We start from the raw sequence: 20,549 nt of genomic DNA on the forward strand, positions 1-20,549 counted from the left end.
CCTGAATTAGTCTTCTGAAAAAATAAGAAAGACATACTATTAGATATTTTTCCAAAAAAAAAAATTCCCTATTTTGTTGTTATTTTAAAATTACTATTAACCTATTTTTTACATTTTATAAAATTAAAAAATTCAAAATATCTTTTTTTTCCTATTAAGACTAAATAAGTTTGTAACATAAAACTTTATTTTAATAATATTTATAAATATTATATTTTTTGAAGAAAAATTTGTATTTGAAAAATAAAAAATAAGTAATTCCACATAATCCCTTATATCTCTTGGATGATGCGGTGGAATTGAATTTTGATATGAGATGAGTCTTTACATTCCATTGGATGGAAAGATTTTTGGTTTTCAAATAGTTCTTGTCAATCAAATTTCTTGAAAATGACAATGTATCCTCCATATAATTACCAATAAAAATTGACATAATTTGAAATTACATGCTTTTCAACCACCAAGAAATTTAAAAAAAAAAAAACTAAACTTTTATTTTTGCAATAATAATTTTGTAAAAGTGAAGCTGAGGATGAAGATGTTGAAGATGGGTATTTTTACAAGACTTTAGGATTTCTTTAAAGGTTTGAAAGTGGTTTAATTGGAGAGTGATATATAGGCAAGTTGAGAAATTTCATTCCAACGTTTTTCTGTTTTAATATTTTTCCCAATGAATTTTCCTATTTTGACAAAAAATAAAAATATGATTATGTTGGGGTGGCAAATAATTGATTCTTAGAGTGTTAAGATCTTCAATTTGATTTTTTATTAATGGGTTGTGGTGAGACTCATAAGGATTGTAATGAAAACTGGATTGCTATCTATTATGATTTTTTTTATTTGTATTCATGGGTTTGAATGATTTCTAGATTTTATTGGACTCAAAATTTGAATCTTTTAGCTAAATCCTTGATAGGATTGGAAATATTTACATTTATTAGTTGTGAAATCTGCTTTCTTCTTCTTATATTCAACTAAGGAAGAATAAGTTCTTCTATTTGCATTGTTTGCAGATTTTAGGTAATTATTTTTTCTATTGCTGTTAATTTATTAGTAATTTAAACAATTCAATCTCAATCGCTTGTTGATACTGCATGCGAAATAATTAATTTTAAATTTTATGGAAAACAGAGTAATTAACTTTAAATTTTATAAAAGCATTGAATCGGACTCAAATGATGAAAAAAATGGTTTAACTTCTATTTACGATATCTAATGGAGGCTCACAATAACTTTTATGCTTACGACATTTATTGGAGGCTCACAATAACTTTTCAAAAAGAAAATTTTAAAACAGACGACTTTTAAAAATGCGATGAGAGCTACAGGCCTATCATGCTTTATTTTCACTCAACATGAAAGTTTCATGCTTCAATATATTTCTAAGCTTCCTTTGGAGTCTTTCAATGGGTGTAAGACTCTTTTGATTCATTAATGATCTCTTTCTTGAAGGTATACTTGATTTCCACGAGCCTTCCTGGATTTCCCTGCAAATCATAAGCATTTCATTTGAATTTACTTTATTATTTTAGATATTATTGAAAAAAATAGCTTCCAATAAGTTTTTTTTTATTATTTTAATATTTGTTGAACAAATGTAAAATATTAAGAATATATACAAGCACTCAAAATTGCAATATTCGATAAAAAAATATAAAAAAATTTAATGTGGTTCAACTATAAAATTTACATCAACCATAAAACAAAAATAAAATTTCATTATAATAAAAAGGTATGATATAATTTTTTAAACTTTCAAAATCCTATTTACAGTATATTTTTCAAAATTTCACATAATAAAGAAAAAAATATAATTATTTATAATTTTATCGCTTTTCACCCTCTGCTCTAATACATATTTTTAATTTTTTATTCAATTTAAATCGCAAATTTTAAACTTTTTGAATTATATCACAATTCAATTTATAAAAAAATATATCCAAAATTTAAGATATATAATTAATACAATGTTATTGTAAATTATTTTTAATACCTTATACCTAACGAATTTTTAAAAAAGAAATTTATTATTTAATCTTTAAATATTATTATTATTAACAACTCAGTTTTTATATTTTCAGAAACTTATTAAAATGTTCTTATCTTTTATTTATGTTAACGAAATAGTCCTTTCATTTTAATTTTTTTCTGTTAAAAATAGATAAAGGATGATTGAGAAAATTTTTCAAATCCAATTTTACTCTCAAATAAAACCTCATATTTAATCATTGAATATTGCTATTATTAACAAGTCAGTTGTTACATTTTTAAAAATCTATTAAAATATCCTTATCTTTTCTCATTAAAACCTTATCATTTCTTTCCATTAACGAAATAGTCTCTCCTCCTCCAAAAAGAAGAAAAAAGAAGAAGATGATGATAATGAAGAAGGAGAAGAAGATGAAGAAGAAAAAGAATCTCTTCCTCCTTAAAGAAGAATAATAAAAAGAAAAATTAAAGAAGAAGCAGCAGAAAAAGAAGAACCAAAGAAGAAGAAGAGGAGGAAGAGGTGGAGGAAAATAATGAGGGTAATTTGGTTTTTTACTATATTTTTAACAGTAGAAATAAACACGGAAGGATTATTTTGTTGAATAAGAAAAAATATAAGAACGTAGAAAAAATATAAGAACGTTTTAATAAATTTCTAAAAATGCAGGGACTGACTTGTTAATAATGACAATATCTAGGGACTAAATTGTAAATCTCTCTCTAAAAAATATATTTAATTAATATTTTTTAAATATTTAATTAATAAAAGTTTTAAAACAGATGCTTAATAGTGTTACCCAATAGGCCAATACAGACAGCAATTTACCTGAAATTTCACCTCGAATGTCTTCTTTTATTTCGTAGCAACTTTGGGGACATGAAATTGCAGACTCTGAGCAAGATTTACTGGTGGTAGAATCATCAGAAGTAGTAGAATGCTTGCAAGCATTAGAGGAGAAGTTCTCTTCTACTTTGAATTTGCGTTTCTTTTGAAGAGCCTTTGAGCTAAATCTTGCCCTTTGAGCAATTGATTTTCCTTGGGCATGCTTACGTGCATAATTTTCAAGACTTCTTCCTCTTATCCTATATCTTGATCCACAGGCATTGCACAACACTGGCTTCTCAGCTGGTCCATTTCTCCTTTGGCAAACACCTTTGCTTTTTGAAGGGATCCACACATATTGATAACAGTCATCTCAAGTATATATAGCACTGAGGAATTTTATTTAAATTTGCACAAAAAGGAAATATTTTTTTAATTATAAATTCAAAAGAACAATAAATGAAAAATAAAAGTAAAAGCAATTAATTACCTCCATAGTAGTCATATCAAGTAATGAAAAGATATCACCCTCATCAAAATTGTAGTATTGTTGAAATTTAGGAGAAATTCAAGCTCAATTGGCACAAGAGAAGAATATTGGAGGTGGGTTTTGATGGAATTGGTGAAATTGAGATGGCAGTGAAATTTGAAATTGAATGAGTGCTAGGGTTTGTGGGGAAATTGATATATAATTTGACAGAATTGAATTGCTTAATGGCAAGTGTAGGATTGGATTCAATTCATTAATTCCCAAATTGGTATATAAAAAAAAAATCCTTTTAAATTATAATTTTGTATTTAAATTCTTTTAAATGGAATTTTTTTCTATAATTTAAATTAAAAAAAAAAAAAACTGGAACTATCAGAATATCACCTCTAATATTCTACACTAAACATATAATTGACAACTTGATTATTAACAAAATAATGTTATATGAAAATTTTTGTATATAAATAAATAAAACACTAAATATTACAAGTTCTAAAAAAATATAATTAAAAATAAGTGGCTAGGGTTGATCCTATACACACAAGTCCAGTACTCGAAATGTGGAATCAAATGATCAACCCATGTAAAAATATAAAATCAAGGGATAAAAAAGTAATTCACCCTAATTCTACGCATAATTGACCATGACAAGGATTTCCGGACGCAGCCCAAGTCCATACATCCAAGCCAGATCCTGCAAAGAGACAGCCCGTGTCTAGAAGTAAGCATTTAGTTAGCCCAACCAAAATTTTAATAAAACTATTAAAATATTAATCAAATTAAATTGAAATTAAAATAAAATTTAATTTAATTTAAAATTAAATATTAGTTTGGTTATAGGTTATAACCAAATTAATTGAAAAAAATTAAAGCAATTTATATTTGGTCTATTGAATAAAAAAATAAATCGTTTATCACTTTTTATAATCTTAAAATTTTGGATAATAAAAATCAATTCTTTTACATTTATCTCAATTTTAACTATTCATTCTAAGAACAAGAAAAAAAAGTTTTATTTTTGAAGAGAAAAAGAGGACAAGAGTCTGCATAAATCCAAATGAACAGAGAGAATCTAATGAATTTCTTGACAATAAAACTAAATAATATTGTAGAAACTAGATTGACGATGTAGGAATTATGTCGTGACTGGCTGAATCGCTGAAACCTACAAGAGAGGAAACGTGAGGTGGTGATGGTGGTGGGTACCTGGATTACTTAAGACTTGAGTGGCGGTAGAGATAGTGTATCTTTGTCTCTATGCTGCTCTTCTCTTTTATACTATTACAGGTAGAAATGATTATGGTATTTTTTTTGATAATTCGGCGATGATGTGGCCATCTGTTTGATATGGGTATCGTCAACTATTAAGTGAAAATCCCGTAATCATAGGTGTAATGGGGACATGCTAGGCTATGCGTCTAATAATGGTAACTCGTATGAAGGCTCGCCTTGCCAAGGAAAGGACAAGTCTTCTAACAGTGACTTAGATGTTGAAGTATTCGAATTTTCTCTTTCTCATACTAGACTGTATTTTTTACGTGTCTAATTCTTACCACGTATTCTTACTTAATAGTGACGGCTTACACCTTATTTTGGGAGATGCTATGTAACCTCACATATAAATATTATATATTAAAATATTTTATTAAAAATTTATATCCATTATTATAAATTCTATATATATTTTTAATTTATGAAAAATTATATTTTTACATTAATAATATTAAATTAAATAAAACAATACATGTTTTAAACTCATCTTATATGGTTTTTATAAAAATTTAGACACCGCATTTTTTATAAATTATTTAAAATATTCAATATTTTTATTTTGATTACTTATATAATAATTAAAATATATATTAATTTACCAGTTGATCCGATAAAAAATTATATTTCATATAATAATATTAAATAAAATAAAATATTTTATATTTTATATTATAATTTTTTCATATTTTAAATTTTTATTAAACTACACTATATATATATATATATATATATATATATATATATATATATATATAAATGAGGATGAAAAGTAAATAATGGTATTAATAAAAAAGTATATTGTTGAAATAAAAATATATATTTTAAAAACTATTTTATTAGCAAAATAAATTTATTTTTATTGCACTTTATAAATGTGATAAAAAGTTGATTTATTCTGATTTAAAAAAAAAATTTCTGATCAAGTTTCAGAATTATTATTATTTTTTTAAATTTAGAATTGCAAAAAACCCTCTTATTACACTATATATTTTTTCAGAAATGTTAATTTGAAAATATCTAAAAAATTGAAAATTTAATAAGTTAGAATTATGAAAACATTAAAATAACAAAACATAGATATTTGCAAACTGTCTTTTTCAATGGCTTTAAATGTGTTTGGCATTGTTTCTAAACTTGCTTTTTCAAAATTTACTGTTTATTGATGCTATTTAGAAAAAAAAATATTATATTAATTTTTTTATAATTAAAATGTATTAAATTTAATTTATTTTTAATATTCTGCTAATTGACATATTTTAAAAAATATTTTTTCTCAACAACACTTTAATCATAATGTTAAACAAAATAATATAAAAAATTCTCAAATAATACTAAACAGACTTAATTTCATAATAAATACATCTAAATAAATATAAAAATTTTCAGATTTTACTCTTTTAATATTTATTTTAAATAAAAAAATATTATTGTTATTAAAAAAATTATTATTTAATTCTTTTTATAAAATATATTAAAATATTTTAATATTTTAAAAATTATTAATTAAATATTTTATTAATTTTAATGGTAAAAAATTTAAAATATTTTTAATATTAAAAAATTAATGAGTAGATATTTTTAAAAAAATTAAGTGATTAAATAATAATTTTTTATATTATAAAAACTGAATAATAAAATAAAAATTAATTAATATATTTTTAAAATTTTAAAGATATTTTATTATAATTAACTAATAATTTTTTTATTTGATATATATTAAATAATAAATTTCTCTTATTAAAACTAAGTGAGATTGCTTTGGATGTTACGGTGGTACAATTTAATGATGGAGTAAAATGAGAATTATTTTATTAGTAAAATAAAATTTATAAAATTAAATATTTTTTATTAAAAAAGAAGAATTGAAATATAATTTAATTAAAATTTAAAAATTATTTAATAAAAGAAAAAAATTATTATTTAACCTATAAAATATAGCGTTAATTTTTTTATTTTAAAAAATATATAAATAATCCTTGTATTTTTGAATTTCAATACAAAGTCTTCTTTTTTAAATTTTAATAGTTTATACTATCAGATGGGAGAAACCAACAATATAAAAATACAAAATTAATAGTAATAATTTTTCAAAAAATAAATATAAAAAGTATTATTTATTTTTGATATTTTTATTTTAAAATTTATTATTTAATTTATATTAAAATAATAAATTATAATATTAATAATCTGATATCAAAAAAAATAGGATTTACAAAGTGATTTCTAAAACTTTTTGAGAGACGAGTCTTTTCTCTTTTTATCCTCAAGGTACAGGATCACTTCTTTTTCTGTATGGGTAAGTACGTACGGACAATGTCGTGACCCTTCTTGTATCAGGCGACTATTTAATGTCCTCCAATATGAGGGCGGACAGGATTGTGAAGTGATCGAATTTATTGTCCTTTTTTCTTATGACAGGGTTGAAGAGAAAAAGGCCGAATCCAGGAGAGGCCGGATCTCAAGTTCGAATGGGTTGGGCCAGTCCGACTGTTGGGCCTAGCAAGAGTCTGGTCTCGAAGCAAAGTGAGATGGGCCGAACTCGATCTGAAAGCTTGAGCCCTCCAAATTGTCTTTATGGGTCCAACCAGGACCCTGAGTAAAGAAATCTGACGGTTATCAATATGAATAATGATAATTTTTAAATATTATTAAAAACTATTAACTTATCACGCTAAATATAATTATTAATTAAAAAATATAAAAAATATTATATAATTTTATTAATTTTAATTTTAAAATTTATAATTTAATTTGTACCGAAGTAATATTTTATTGTATAATTTTCTATGTCAACTTTTTTTTATGACGTTCAAACTTATTGATGTATATTAATGGTCGATTATTATGAATTAATATTTTGATATAAATTAAATTATAAATTTTTAATAAAAAATAATAAAATAATAAAATATTTTAAATATTCTTTTATACTTTCCTTTATTTTTTTTATTCAAAGAGACATCAAGACAAGTACAATTGATGGAATAATTTGCAATAACAGAATAAAACGGAAAAAAAATTGTAATTACTTTTTTTAAAAATCAAATATATAATTTGGCTATTAATATAAAAAATGAATTGTAATCATACTTTTTTTATTATTGGACTTTTGATATTTATAAAAATATAATTATTTAATATCTAAATTTTATAAATTATAACTATTCAATTTTTAAATTTCAAAAAAAATAATTATTTAATTTTTTTAAATTTAAAATATGTATAATTCATGTATTCACATAGATTAAATTAAGGGTTACAAATTAAAAAATTAACAAAAAAAAGACTTTTTAAAATTATAAAAAATAAATAATAATTTTGGCATAGTAAAATTACCCTTTCTTTTTCACTTCATTTATACTACAAAGCGAGTTGAAGCTCAATATGAAAAAGATGGAAACTTTCTTAATCATGTGGGACATCATGAATCCCACACATTACACGTGTTATTGTTCTTTGTCCATCACACGTTGTTTTTCTTTATTTAGATTTTAGCATTTTACTAGTTGTGACTTTAAAATTTATTAATTAACTACATAACTTTTTATTTTATTGTTAATTTAAATATAAAATCATTTTATAAAGAATAATTTAAAACGGAAATGTATTTTTTTTAATATTAAGGATTGTCATTTTTAGTAAAATTAATGATCCAAACATAAAAGGCTTTGTTAAGCATTGACTTTAAAATTTTATTTTTTTTAATATTATGAAAAATAATTTAAATAAACTATTTAATTATATATAAATTATTTTTTTTCATAAAAAATGAAACAAAGAGCTACTTTCTTAAATTATTGATATCATCTTTTAAGAATGTGCATTGCGTTCAACATTCGATAAATTTGGTTTAAAATCAAATCGAATTAAATTAATAAAAATTAACATTTTAATATTTATAAAAATCGAATCGAATTGATTTTAATAAAAAATTGAATCAAATTAAATTAGTATGATTCAATTCGATTCGATTTAATTTAAATAGTTAATAAATTTTTATTTTTTACACTTTATTTTTTATATTTTAAAATTTAATTAAAATATTTTAATTTTAATATGATTTATTACTAATCGGTTCAATTTAACTTTTAAAATTTTTTTATCAAAATTAAATCAAACCCAAATAACTGAAAATTTTAAATTAAAAATTATAAAAAATTAAATCAAATTTTTTATTAATTTTTCAGTTTGAACCGAAAATTGGTATCCAATTTGATTCGGATTCACATTTTTATTTTTTATTTTATTTTTTTATATATTAAAAAATATAATTTTTTTTATTAATTTTTTAAATTATATTTATTTTAAATATATTAAATTTTAAAAATTATTTTAAATTTTTTTAAAAATAAAATAAAATTATAATATTCAATTTATATATTAATATAATTGAAAAAAAAGTGAATAATAATTAAAAAAAAAAAAAAAGAAAGAAAGTGATGAAAAGATGAAAGTATAATTCTGTTGTTTTGATGAATTTAAATATTAAACTTTGCATTTAAAGTTATTGGGATCAAATATGAAAGGAATAATTGAAAAAAATAAAAAAGCAGCTGTAGAAAACGAGCAGCTTTTTCTTTCTTTCTTTTTCTTTTTGACTCACCTTCTGATCCTATATAGACTGCTACTAGTAAGCCATTAACATGGAAACACTATCTCTGCGGTGGCGAAGCTGATTTTCATCTGATTTACGTAATATCAGCAGACAGAAACAGAAGGTACCATCTCTGCATTTTTTATACTCTTTTCTCTTTCTGCTCGCTTTATTCTCTATATCTTTAATTTCCATGCAAAACCATTTTAAAGTTTTTCATTTTTTCATTTTCTTCTCCTTCTCTCTCTATGCTCTTCCTACCATTTTCGCTTTTTATGATGAATATTATGGCCATTGCTTGATTTGTTAAGGCATATACATTCTTCCTTGTGAATGTATTATCTTCAATGCGAAAAGGGTTGTGATATATGAGTCAATGTATTGGAATAGAAAGCTGTAATGCTTGGTTGTCGTTATGTTCCCAAGTTGCACGACTAAATGCCTCTTTGAAAAGCTTCTGGTTGGATGTATAGCTTAGGAAGCCGTTGGTTCAGTACCCATTAATGTTTTTTTGAACGACTGTTGAGAAAACCCATGAAGAATGGGAATGCACCAGCGCCATTTTTGTTTCTTGTAGCCTGTGCCTTCTTTTATTGTCTCATAGTTCTAAACAAGTTCGGATTTAAAAGATAATATCCATTATAGATTCCAATGAATTTTAAATTTTATATATAAAATATTTATTATTCAAATTTATTTATATAAATAATTAATTTAATATAAAAGATATATTTTATAATAATATTTATAAATTTTTTTATATATTTTATTTAAAAATTAAAATTTAAATATTTTTTAGAAATATTAAATTTTAAATGAATTTATATAAATTATTAATTAAAATATATAATACCAAATGAGTTCGAATTTTATTCGGATAATAATAATCGAGTTTGAGATAGTTGGATTAATTTAAATTAATTTTTAATCGGATTCGAAATCGCATATATCAGATTCGAATTTAATTTTTATGTATATCCTACCTGTTTATACGGCTGTTAATTAATATTGAGAATTTAATTAAAATATGTATAATTAATACACCGATTTATATGTAAATGAATAATATTTACGTTTTTTTATAATATGAATTTATATATATCCGATTTAGTAATTTTTTATATAAATATATATACATCATTGGATACCATATTAATTAGTTATTTATTAATATTTATTTAAATTTATTAAAAAAATCAATTAATTCTGGAAGGACATTCATTTTTTTTTTTTAAACTCACATTCAAATTAAATTATAGGATTTGGTTACTAATAATATGGGATCCACTTGGTTTGCTCCAAATTTGCCTGTAGCTCGTTTGAGAAAAAATATTATTGAATTATTCCTTTTGCTGAAAAAACATGAAAACCTGCTGATACAAATAAAGCTTCCAGGTAAGGCGCTTAAAGATCCACACCATGGATGATAATGGTGATTCATTTCCCCAGCTGGGGAGTGTGTATAGAAAAGGTACCGGCGGTAGCCAAGTCAAGCGGTTGAATAAAGATGCGGCAAATCTCAATGTCGAATCTGCACATAGACACAGTGGAAAGGTTGCTGCAGGAGGCGGGGGTCCTCAGATTTCTGCCCCTAGTCCATGGGGACGTCCAAATTTGTTGGACAAGCTTAGGATGCAAATAAATGTCAATGCCAGGACAAATCAAAATGTTGATTCTAAGAAGTGCTCTATCTCTGGAAATGAATTTTCTTCTCAACAGAGCAGCTACATTGTGCAGGGACAGAATGAGATTACTCCTCAAATTGTTTCCCAACAGTTGGATGGTGTGGAAGAGAGTGATAATAAGAATGGGATTGATTATAACACAGATGAGGATGAGGAGATATTTGGCAGTAGTGATGATGATGAACTTTCTGATGATGATTTTGATTTATATGCAAGTGAAAAGAGCCATGAGATGCGCAAGAAGAGCAAGTGGTGCAAAGGATTCTTTGAAGACATGGAAAAATTGACTGTTGAAGAGCTGAATTTACCACGAAGAAAATGGCATTGCCCTGCTTGCAAAGGGGGTCCTGGTGCCATTGACTGGTATCGAGGCCTCGAGCCCTTAATGTATCATGCCATGACGACAAAGACGAGAAGGGCAAAGCTCCATCGTCTATTTGCTGAACTTTTGGATGAAGAGACACGAAGGGAGGGAATTTCAGTAGCACCAGTTGGTGTAGCCTTTGGCAGGTGGCAAGGTCTAAATGACAAAATCAAAGATTTTGAAATAGTTTGGCCTCCAATGGTTGTCATCATGAACACAAGATATGAGCAGGAGGAAAATGGCAAGGTAATGTCATGTTTTCTGCCTTGCAACCTGAATGATTCGAGTTTATTTAACAAAAGCACAACAATATAAGTAGGATGAATAATGAATTTGTTTATTCGAGAAAGATTTCTTAAATCTGTTACGGCTAAATGTTTTATTCTAAATTGGATTCTGGCAGTATATTGGCATGGGAAACCAAGAGCTTCTGGATCACTTCAAAGCATATGCTGCACTGAAGGCTAGACATTCATATGGTCCACAAGGGCATAGAGGGATGAGTATGTTGATATTTGATGACACAGCTGCAGGTTATTTAGAGGCTAATCGGCTGCACAAACACTTCAAAGAGCAAGGAAGAGACAGGGATGCCTGGGATAGTAAACGAGTTCCATTCTGTTCAGGGGGGAAGCGCCAACTCTATGGCTACATGGCTTTGAAAGAAGATCTGCAAATTTTCAACCAGCATTCTCAAGGTCCTCTCTCTCTCCCCACCACCTTAGTGCTCATGTGTGAATCCCATGCTTTATATGATTGATACTGGAGATCTTGAAACCATGTTGCTTCATGATAAAAATGATTTTTTCAGTTCTCTGCTTCCTAATCCCTTATTGACAATTAAATGTTTAGCAATAACACTTTTGTTCTATTCAACTGTTTGTATATTTGATTAGGGAGGTCCAAGCTGAAATATGAGATGAGGTCATACCAAGAGATGGTTGAGAAACGTATAAAGGAAATAAATGAGAACAGCCAACAGCTTGTCAAGTTTAAGGACAAGATTACTCAAGAACAAAAGCATTCTAAAGTTCTAGCTGACTCTCTAAGCAGATTAAGCGAGGAGCTTCGCAAGACCATAGAAAAGAATCGCAGTATGAGACAGCGAACTAAGTTGCTGCTTGAAGAAAACAGGGGAGAGGTGATCTTTTTTCTGTTTTTGTTGCCATGTCTTTTATAAAGTTCATGGAGGTTGTGAACTAATTGTGAGTTTTAGACAATATTAGCTGCTGGTGTTTTGGTTAAATTGTTAGATTAGCTGGATGCAAAGGACCTGTGAGATCAATAGCAACAGAGATTAATATGTTTTTATAGTTATTCACTAGCATCAATTTCTTCCTACTGTATTTCTGTGGTAATGCCTGCCATTTTCAGATGGATTCCCAAGAACAATTCTTCAAGGAGCAAATCAAAGTTATCCATCAAGCTATAGATACAAAAGAAGATGATTTTGAGAAGTTACTAGAGGAAAAGTGGGAGAAAGTTAAGCAGTCAAATGCAAATCTATCTGCTACAGATGATACCAATAGGTAAAACATCTCTTAAAATTCTATGCTTATATCTGACTTGTAATGTTTTTGAAATGTGTGTGAAAACAGGATGGAGGATATGGTTAGTTTCATAAAATTCCAGGACAAAGAGATGGAAGAATTTGAAGCAGAGAGGAAGAAGCTGATAAAGAATCATGAAGACAAGAAGAGTTCAATAATGAAGAGATATTGGGAAGAGATACTTGATTTGGAAAAAGATTTGGAAACTGAGCTAAACCAACTTATGGAAAAGTACAAAAGCTCAACCTGAGATAAAAACCAGCAACAGCAACCCATCAATTTGAAGCTGAGGAGATTTAGAGAAGATACTGAATACAGAATCTATACATGCATACATTGGTAAACATCATGAAAATGGAGAGATTTCATTTTTCTTTTTAAAGAAAAGGCAGTAAAAAACGAAGTGGAGATTCCAAAAAAGGATTCTTCATCACTATTCATGTTTTCTAAATTTATTTTATATAGAACAAGTCTGGAGTTCAATGGGTTTTGTTATTTGCTAAATTTTATATATTTAAGAAAATATCTTTTATCTTGGTTGATCAACTACACTAATTTGAGTTTCCCTAACTTCAAAGCTTTTTTTTATAATTAAATTCATAATTCACGTTGATGATATGAGATCCAGAAAATAGAGTTTTACAAGGGTTTTGTGAACTTAGAAAAACTTAGCCCTAGAGGAGAGTGTTCCCTCTCTTTTATCCTCTTTCTTCTCCCTCACGCGAGATGGTCTTTTCGCTATAGGACAGGACCCTCCCTGTGTCAAACAAGCATTTAATTTCCTTCGGCGAGTGAGTGGACAGAGCTGTGAAATGACTGGACCCGCAGTCTTTTCTTGTGACCGGGTTTGAGAGAAAAGGACCGAAACCTAGGAAAGGGCTGGTTTTAAGGCTGAAATGGGCCGGATCGGTCTGATTGAGTGACTTAAATATGAATCCGATCAGGAGAATGAATGGGTTGGGTCTGACTTATTCGGAGGCTCAGGAGCCTCCTGATTGTGGGCTGCTGCTATCGATCCGGCCTCGTAAGGGGATGGAGAAATCCAGCGGTGATGGAGAAATCCAGCGGTCATCACACATTATAGTAACTCGTTACCTCTTAATGATTTGATCCGATTCGAACAAAAATATTGAATGTGGACAGAATTTGCTCTATGATTCTGTTTTTGTTTTCTTTCTATTCCACCGTTTGAGTTGAGAAATTCACCGTGTTGTGCGCGGCTTTGACCGTGGAAAGCTTTCCTCCTCCTCTCTCTCTCTTAGTATTATTTATATATATATATATATATATATATTTTTAAATTACAATAATTCCAAGCCAAATCGGCCTAACTTCTGAGACAAAATTGTAGATTTAGTTTATAAAAATTTTAAAGTACAACGAACTTATGCAAGTAAATATTTTGTTTTATTTTGATTTTTAATATATTCTCTATTGAAATTTTAATTTTTAAAGAAAATCAATTGACACATATCATTACTTTTATTAAAAATTTAATTTTTAAATGAGAATAAATTAAATATATTTTTTTAATAAATTGTCACATTTAAATAATGTTTTATTTAATATAATTTATTTTATAATAAATTTTTTTATTTATAAATAATATTTTTTAATGTGTAATTGATTATCAAACTTTTTTTATCTGATAATTAAACTGAACTTAAATATAATAACAACGTGAGTTATATGTCTTTATCATTAAATGAGGTGATGACCGCCAATCTTTTTATTGAGGCTGGACTCTAAAGAAAAACACAAATTTAAAATCCATCAGGCCAAGTCTTAACCCGGACACATAGAACAAGCCGGATGACACATGGGTGCAGTCTCAACAGGAGATAACCCAACCCGACTATATAACACGAGGGAGAATAGCTGGTCCAATCATTTCGCAGTCTTAACAGCACGTATACCGAGAGAATTAAATGGTCACATGATATGAAAGAGTGCTCTGAAAGGAAAAAAATAAAAGAGTAGGAATATCTTTTCCAACCAAATTTACACACGTATTATAAACCCAATCCATCCCGAGTCTTAAGCAAAGAAGAACACTCTCATGATCATAAAAACATAGTCGATCTTGCTTTGATAAATTGGTATCGAAAGGGTCAAATTTGCTCATTTGCTATATATTAAAAGATAAAAATACTCAATTTTATTATTATTTTCAATCTATATCAAAAAAAATTTAGATCGTATTTGATTCAAATATATTATGTATTGAAAGTGATTATAACTTTCCTTACAGCAAAGAATGATGTGGCCTTCATGTGTCAAGAAGTTAATTTCAATTAAATATGACCTTTATTTTCTAGAAGAAATTTGGATATGTTTAATTTCGAACATTATAGTTTAGAGGTAAATTTGACATTTTTTACATTAGTATCTAGATTTAGGAAATTAAAGAGATTGCCACTTAATTATACACATACACACACATTGATTTAGGCCCTCTCATGATTTTTCTTCTCTACTTGAAAAATCTGTTAGAAGAGTTTGTTAAGAGAGCTGTTATCTTGCTTGTAGCTATAAATAGGAAATGCTTGTAAGGTGGCAGTTACCTTTGATCAGTATACAGAAACTTTGATTCTTGGTTCTTCCATCTCCTGTTTTCTACCTTTTCCATTTTGCATCACAACAGAGGGTAACTCCATAATCTCACAAAAGTTCTGTTCTTTGGATTTTAATCTTGGTTTCTCCAGGAGAGAATACTGAACTCAGAGCACAGCAGCTGGATTCTCCATGTCAGAATCCATAAACACAACAAGAATTGAAAGATAGTGTCAACAAATACAGAGGCATCTTCTCAAGAAGAATAGTACTGTTCAATGGGGTAAATGTCAAGTCCCTTGAGTCTCACCACCGATTCCACATGCCCCTTTAACCTGGTAGCCCAAAAGATCATAGCATTCAATTAACAAGCAACACAAACTATCGATTGAACAAATATCTGTAATAAGCTTCAGTTGCATCATTACCTTGCTATTTCTGCACGCTTCTTTGCCTCCTCAGCCATCTCAGACAATTCCCAGTAAGAATTCTTATCCTAGAAGAGTAATGGAGTTTCAGAAGAAGGGGAAGAGTAATTAGGAGATTGCAGTCCTTGCTGGGAAGTTTGAGCAGTTTCTAAGCGCTCAAGGGCTGAGTGAGGCTCAAAATCAAATGAAGCCCAACCTTAGTGACATGAGTCTCACATTACATTCACATATGCACTCTTCACCGTTTCTTCGTCAGAAGTTTTCTTTTTGATACTAGAGATGGCTAACACTCAGAAATAAATACAGCATTACAAGACAAGAACAACTCTAGGAGTAGGTAACCCCTCTGAGTGCCATAGGAGAAGATCAGCAAGCACCCTTGGTGGAGAAGACATCCTGTGCAGCCTCAAAGAAGAGCGGACAACAAGCTGAGCAAGTTTATCAGCTACCATATTGACTTCTCGATAGCAATGCTAGAATCGTAGTTATCACGAAAGCCTAATCAGTTCTCTGCACTGAGTGAGCAATCCAAGAAATCAAAGAATCATAGTTGTCACGAAAGCCTAATCAGTTCTCTGCACTGAGCGAGTAATCCAAGAAATCAAAGATTATCTTCTTTACGCCTTAGCAACAGTAAGTCCAAAACCACTCGTGAATCAATCTTTTATAATTAACTCATCTCTGCACTGAGTGAGTAATCCAAGAAATCAAAGATTATCTTCTTCACGCCTTAGCATCATTAAGTCCAAAACCACTCGTGAATCATCTTTCATCTTTTTCTGTGGTTCACTAGCTCGGACGGCTCTATTTAGTCTCACACAAATAGTCATCTCTAATATCCATGGAAACAGTCTAAACTAAATTGATTCAAATTTCACTCGGTTCAAAATTGTTAATATAAATTATTTAGTAGTTTTGTTATATTCTGTAACAGCCCGGAAACCGATACCCCTCTGTAACGGCCCGAACCGCCACCGGCGCTAGGATCCAGATCGGCTTAAGGCCGCCGGGACCCGTAGCAAGCCAACATACATACTATTACCTGGTAAAATCCCATGCATGATCAAAACTTTAACGTAAAAACTTAAAGATAAAACCTGTAATCTGAACATACACCAAGCTTGGTCCGTATGCTATAACATAACTGTGAACATAAACTTTCCCATGCTAGAGCCCTCATCAAATGCTCTGGCTGGGTCAACATTACAGACATCAAGCCTGGTTCTCATCTCAACATTTAAAACGTTACATAACCATGCATCAACAGGGATTAACCAATCTATAGGGCCAAGCACACTCTAATCCATAAACATTAACTCTACTATCAGTTACATACATTATCTCAATTTACATTACATCAACTTATATTACATGTCCACTTCTAAAACTACCAAACTGTAACGTAAACATAAACTACCAGATTTCAAACACACGTCTCTTAATCTTTACCCTGCTGACTTCTGAGCTCTGACTTAAACCTGCAACACTGGGATTAGGGGAAATGGATGAGCTAAAAAGCCCAGTGAGTAGAAACATAGAAAACAGTTCATTAATTACATGCTCTCATGAAATGCGTCATATCACAAAGAAATCACATAACTGTCTCTGGTCCGTCTCGGGGCTCATGCAGCTAAATATTCCCCACGGAGTGTTTTTGAGAGTTCCTTTCTTTGCTAGCATCCTTTACTCTCAAGGATCGGACATGACCTCAAAAATCCCTCTGTCGGTGCCCGGCTCCCTCAAAGGAGCTCACACAGGACTTTCACATACATGACAGGGTGCCTAGTCCACAGAGAGCTCACAAGGACTTTCCTATATGTACTTGTCCGGCTCTCAAAGGACTCACCCAAGACTCAATGACAGATATGGGCTATTGAAGTCGCCTTGGTCCAAACCTCCTGAATCAACATCAAATAATGCAATGCGCCATATTCGTGAAACTAGTGCAATCAATCCTATTACATGTAATCATGATGCATGAATATGCTTTAGGCATTAGATTTTATAAAATAAAAGATTTAGTTAGTTCTACTCACCTCCTGGCAGACGCTGACTGACTCTGCAACTGCTAGCACTACTGGCCTCCTCGGTCCCTCGGGTCCGATCCTACACAGGTGGACTCGAATGAGGTGCCAAACATACTCTAAACAACTCATAAACATACCCCCAAAAACCCCTCTAAACATCACTAAAACATGCATAGAAAACACCCATGAAACGGCTGGACAGGGCACTTTCGGCGGCACCTTCGGCGGCCGAAAGTCCCTTCCAGAGACGAAACTCGGGTAGGTTCGGCGGCAGGTTCGGCGGCCGAAACCCCAGGACAGAAACGAAACTCAGCCTTCGGGGGCACGTTCGGCAGCCGAAAGACTGCCTCCCATGCAGGTTCGGCGGCCGAAACTCCTTTCGGCGGCCGAACCTGGTCCCCTCTGGACGACAGGTCCGATTCTGCCAAGCCTAAAACCAAACTCAAAACACCCAAATCCTTACATACTCTCTCCCAAACATGCATACTCACTCCCACATGTATCAACTAGCTTAAACCTCAACAATACATCATAAAAACATACATATAACATACATTGGCACAAAACCCACATAATCCTTAAACATGCATTTCTACCCAAACTCAACCATCAAACTCTATAAAACTTACTTAAAACTTCATTAAACATAAGGAAAAGCAAGGATCTACACTAACCTCTTGGAGATCGAGGGTTGGTGCAATCCGAACCTTGGAGATGTGGAGGAAACTAGCTCCGGGGTCTCCAAGCTCCAAATCCTTGATCCAAGCTTAAAACAACTATAAAACTCATCAAAACCTTTGAAGATGTGAAGAAAAACATGAAATCGACCAAGGGAGGGCATGAACACACCTGGGCACGAGAATGGGGAGAAAACTCGCCCATTTTCGGTCTGAGGGCCTTTTATAGGCGACCAGCTAAACCTCCTTCGGCGGCCTAACGTGCCTCCTAAACTCATGCAAGTTCGGCGGCCGAACCTGACTTTCGGCGGCCGAACCTTGGCTCGTTCAAACAAGACTTTCGGAGGCCAAAAGCACTCCCGAAGCCTTTCCATGTTCGGCGGCCGAACCTGGCAAATGCCTCCTTGGTCTTTTCTCTTAAAAACTCAATTTTCTTTCAATTAAAACCCTTAAAATCATTTGAAAATATTTTTAGAAAACACATTTTACCCTTTTAGAGAGATCCAACACCCTAGATTCCGCCGGAAGGCAGGAATCCCGATGCCGGATTCTAGCCGGGTATTACAGCTATTATATACAATTTTAATTTTTCATATTTTATCAACATAAGCAACTGAATATCACATTAAATAAAAATATAAAACGTAAAATGTAAATTTTAAATATACATCGATAAAGTATGGAAAATAGTTAGCGTGAAAATACTAAATAACTTAAATTAATAGTTTTGAATTAAATAAAAAATATATCCAAAAATTATTTGAATCAGTTTGAACGGAACTGTTTTAATAAATATCTAATCTAATGGTTCAACTAACTAACCTGACTGTCAGAATTTATTTGATATAACCATTGTAATGTAATAAAGATTTTCAATGCACAAAGCTAAAATGACCAAGTTATGATAGGGGAAAAAAATGTTTTTCTGCTACCTAGCATGAATATCTTTAGCAATATTCAACTTTTTTTTTTTGGAAAAAAATAGAATTTTCATTGTTTTCATAGGGCAGGTTAGTATAACGTAAATACAAGCTTAAAAATAATTTTTAAAAAACTATTATAAGTCCTCCTTTCTCTAGACCTAATAGCTAGATAGAAATCAAGCGTAACATAAATTTTTTAAATTATTTATTATAACATTATTCACTTAGTTTATGAGACGATATTCTAAATTTTTAATAATTTATTTGATAAAAGATCGAAATAGAGCCGTGATGATTTAAATTCTCATTGAATTAAAAATAAATAAAAATAAATTCAACAAATAATTACTATTTATACTATTTTGAGTTCTATAATTGCTTTGAAAAAAAAGAAAAAAAGAAAAAAAAATTCTATTTATGGACTAATCAACTATTTCTTTATACCTTTAAGACATAATCTACATAAAATTGCAGCCTCTCAAATAGAATAGTACTGTTCATCAGAGTCAATCTCAAGCTCCCTGAGTTCTGCCACTGATTCAACTTGCCCCTTTAGCGTATGAAGCTCCTTTAACCTTGCTAATTCCTCACGCTTCTTCCTCTTGGCCTTCTTAATTTTCTCGGAATATTTCCTGTCTTTCTTCTTATCTCCATAGTATAATGAAGTTTCAGAATCTTGCAGCTCACGGAGGTTTCTCTGAGCAGGATTCTCCAGGTGAATTTCCGACCGATGATTCCTTGGAAATCTAGTAAGTAATACACCAAAAGCAAAGATCAATGGCCAAACAGAGATTTTGATAGGATTATCAGATTTATGAGACAGAAACTCATAAGCAACTGCTGCAGAAACACATTGGAAGATGCTACAAATTAATCCGACAACATCGGCAAATGTCCCCAGTGGCTTGAAACTTGGACCTTGGGAGTAAAACCAAGGTATGATCTTGTCTCTTTTCATCCATTTGACTCTTTGTCGTCGACCCATTCGGAAAAAATCAAGAACTGAGATGAGCATGATTATGAAAGACATGATCATGCTGATCAGTGCATAGCGAGGTTTGTGAACTGAAGAGAGCTGATCGAGCACCGCCGATGGAAGCTCCACCACAAAATTTGTGATCAATAAAATCCGTTCAAGTGTCGTGTCTTGATGATCGGAAAGTGTGGTTGACAT

General features: G+C 29.8%; 2 protein-coding genes across 2 annotated transcripts; one reads left to right on the plus strand and one right to left on the minus strand.

The window, feature by feature from the left end:
- The first annotated feature begins 9,133 nt into the window (after window positions 1–9,133).
- Window positions 9,134–13,250, plus strand: LOC110619140 (protein SUPPRESSOR OF GENE SILENCING 3). The gene is made up of 6 exons (XM_021762395.2): window positions 9,134–9,292; window positions 10,564–11,463; window positions 11,621–11,915; window positions 12,114–12,358; window positions 12,592–12,746; window positions 12,816–13,250. Exons 2-6 carry the CDS (start codon window positions 10,588–10,590, stop codon window positions 13,015–13,017), a joined length of 1,773 nt encoding a protein of 590 aa, XP_021618087.1. The 5' UTR covers window positions 9,134–9,292; window positions 10,564–10,587; the 3' UTR covers window positions 13,018–13,250.
- A 6,603-nt stretch (window positions 13,251–19,853) lies between these two features.
- On the minus strand, window positions 19,854–20,549 carry LOC122724069. The gene has a single exon (XM_043958532.1). It carries the CDS (start codon window positions 20,547–20,549, stop codon window positions 19,854–19,856), a length of 696 nt encoding a protein of 231 aa, XP_043814467.1.

This window comes from Manihot esculenta, chromosome 7, assembly GCF_001659605.2.
Source record: "Manihot esculenta cultivar AM560-2 chromosome 7, M.esculenta_v8, whole genome shotgun sequence".
In the NCBI taxonomy this organism is placed as follows: domain Eukaryota; kingdom Viridiplantae; phylum Streptophyta; class Magnoliopsida; order Malpighiales; family Euphorbiaceae; genus Manihot; species Manihot esculenta.

Coding starts and splice junctions, on each gene's coding strand:
- LOC110619140 (XM_021762395.2), top strand. CDS start 10,588: ATGGATGATAATGGTGATTCATTTCCCCAGCTGGGGAGTGTGTATAGA. Junction 11,916..12,113: donor TTTCAACCAGCATTCTCAAG/GTCCTCTCTCTC, acceptor ATATTTGATTAG/GGAGGTCCAAGCTGAAATAT. Junction 12,359..12,591: donor TTGAAGAAAACAGGGGAGAG/GTGATCTTTTTT, acceptor TGCCATTTTCAG/ATGGATTCCCAAGAACAATT.
- LOC122724069 (XM_043958532.1), bottom strand. CDS start 20,549: ATGTCAACCACACTTTCCGATCATCAAGACACGACACTTGAACGGATT.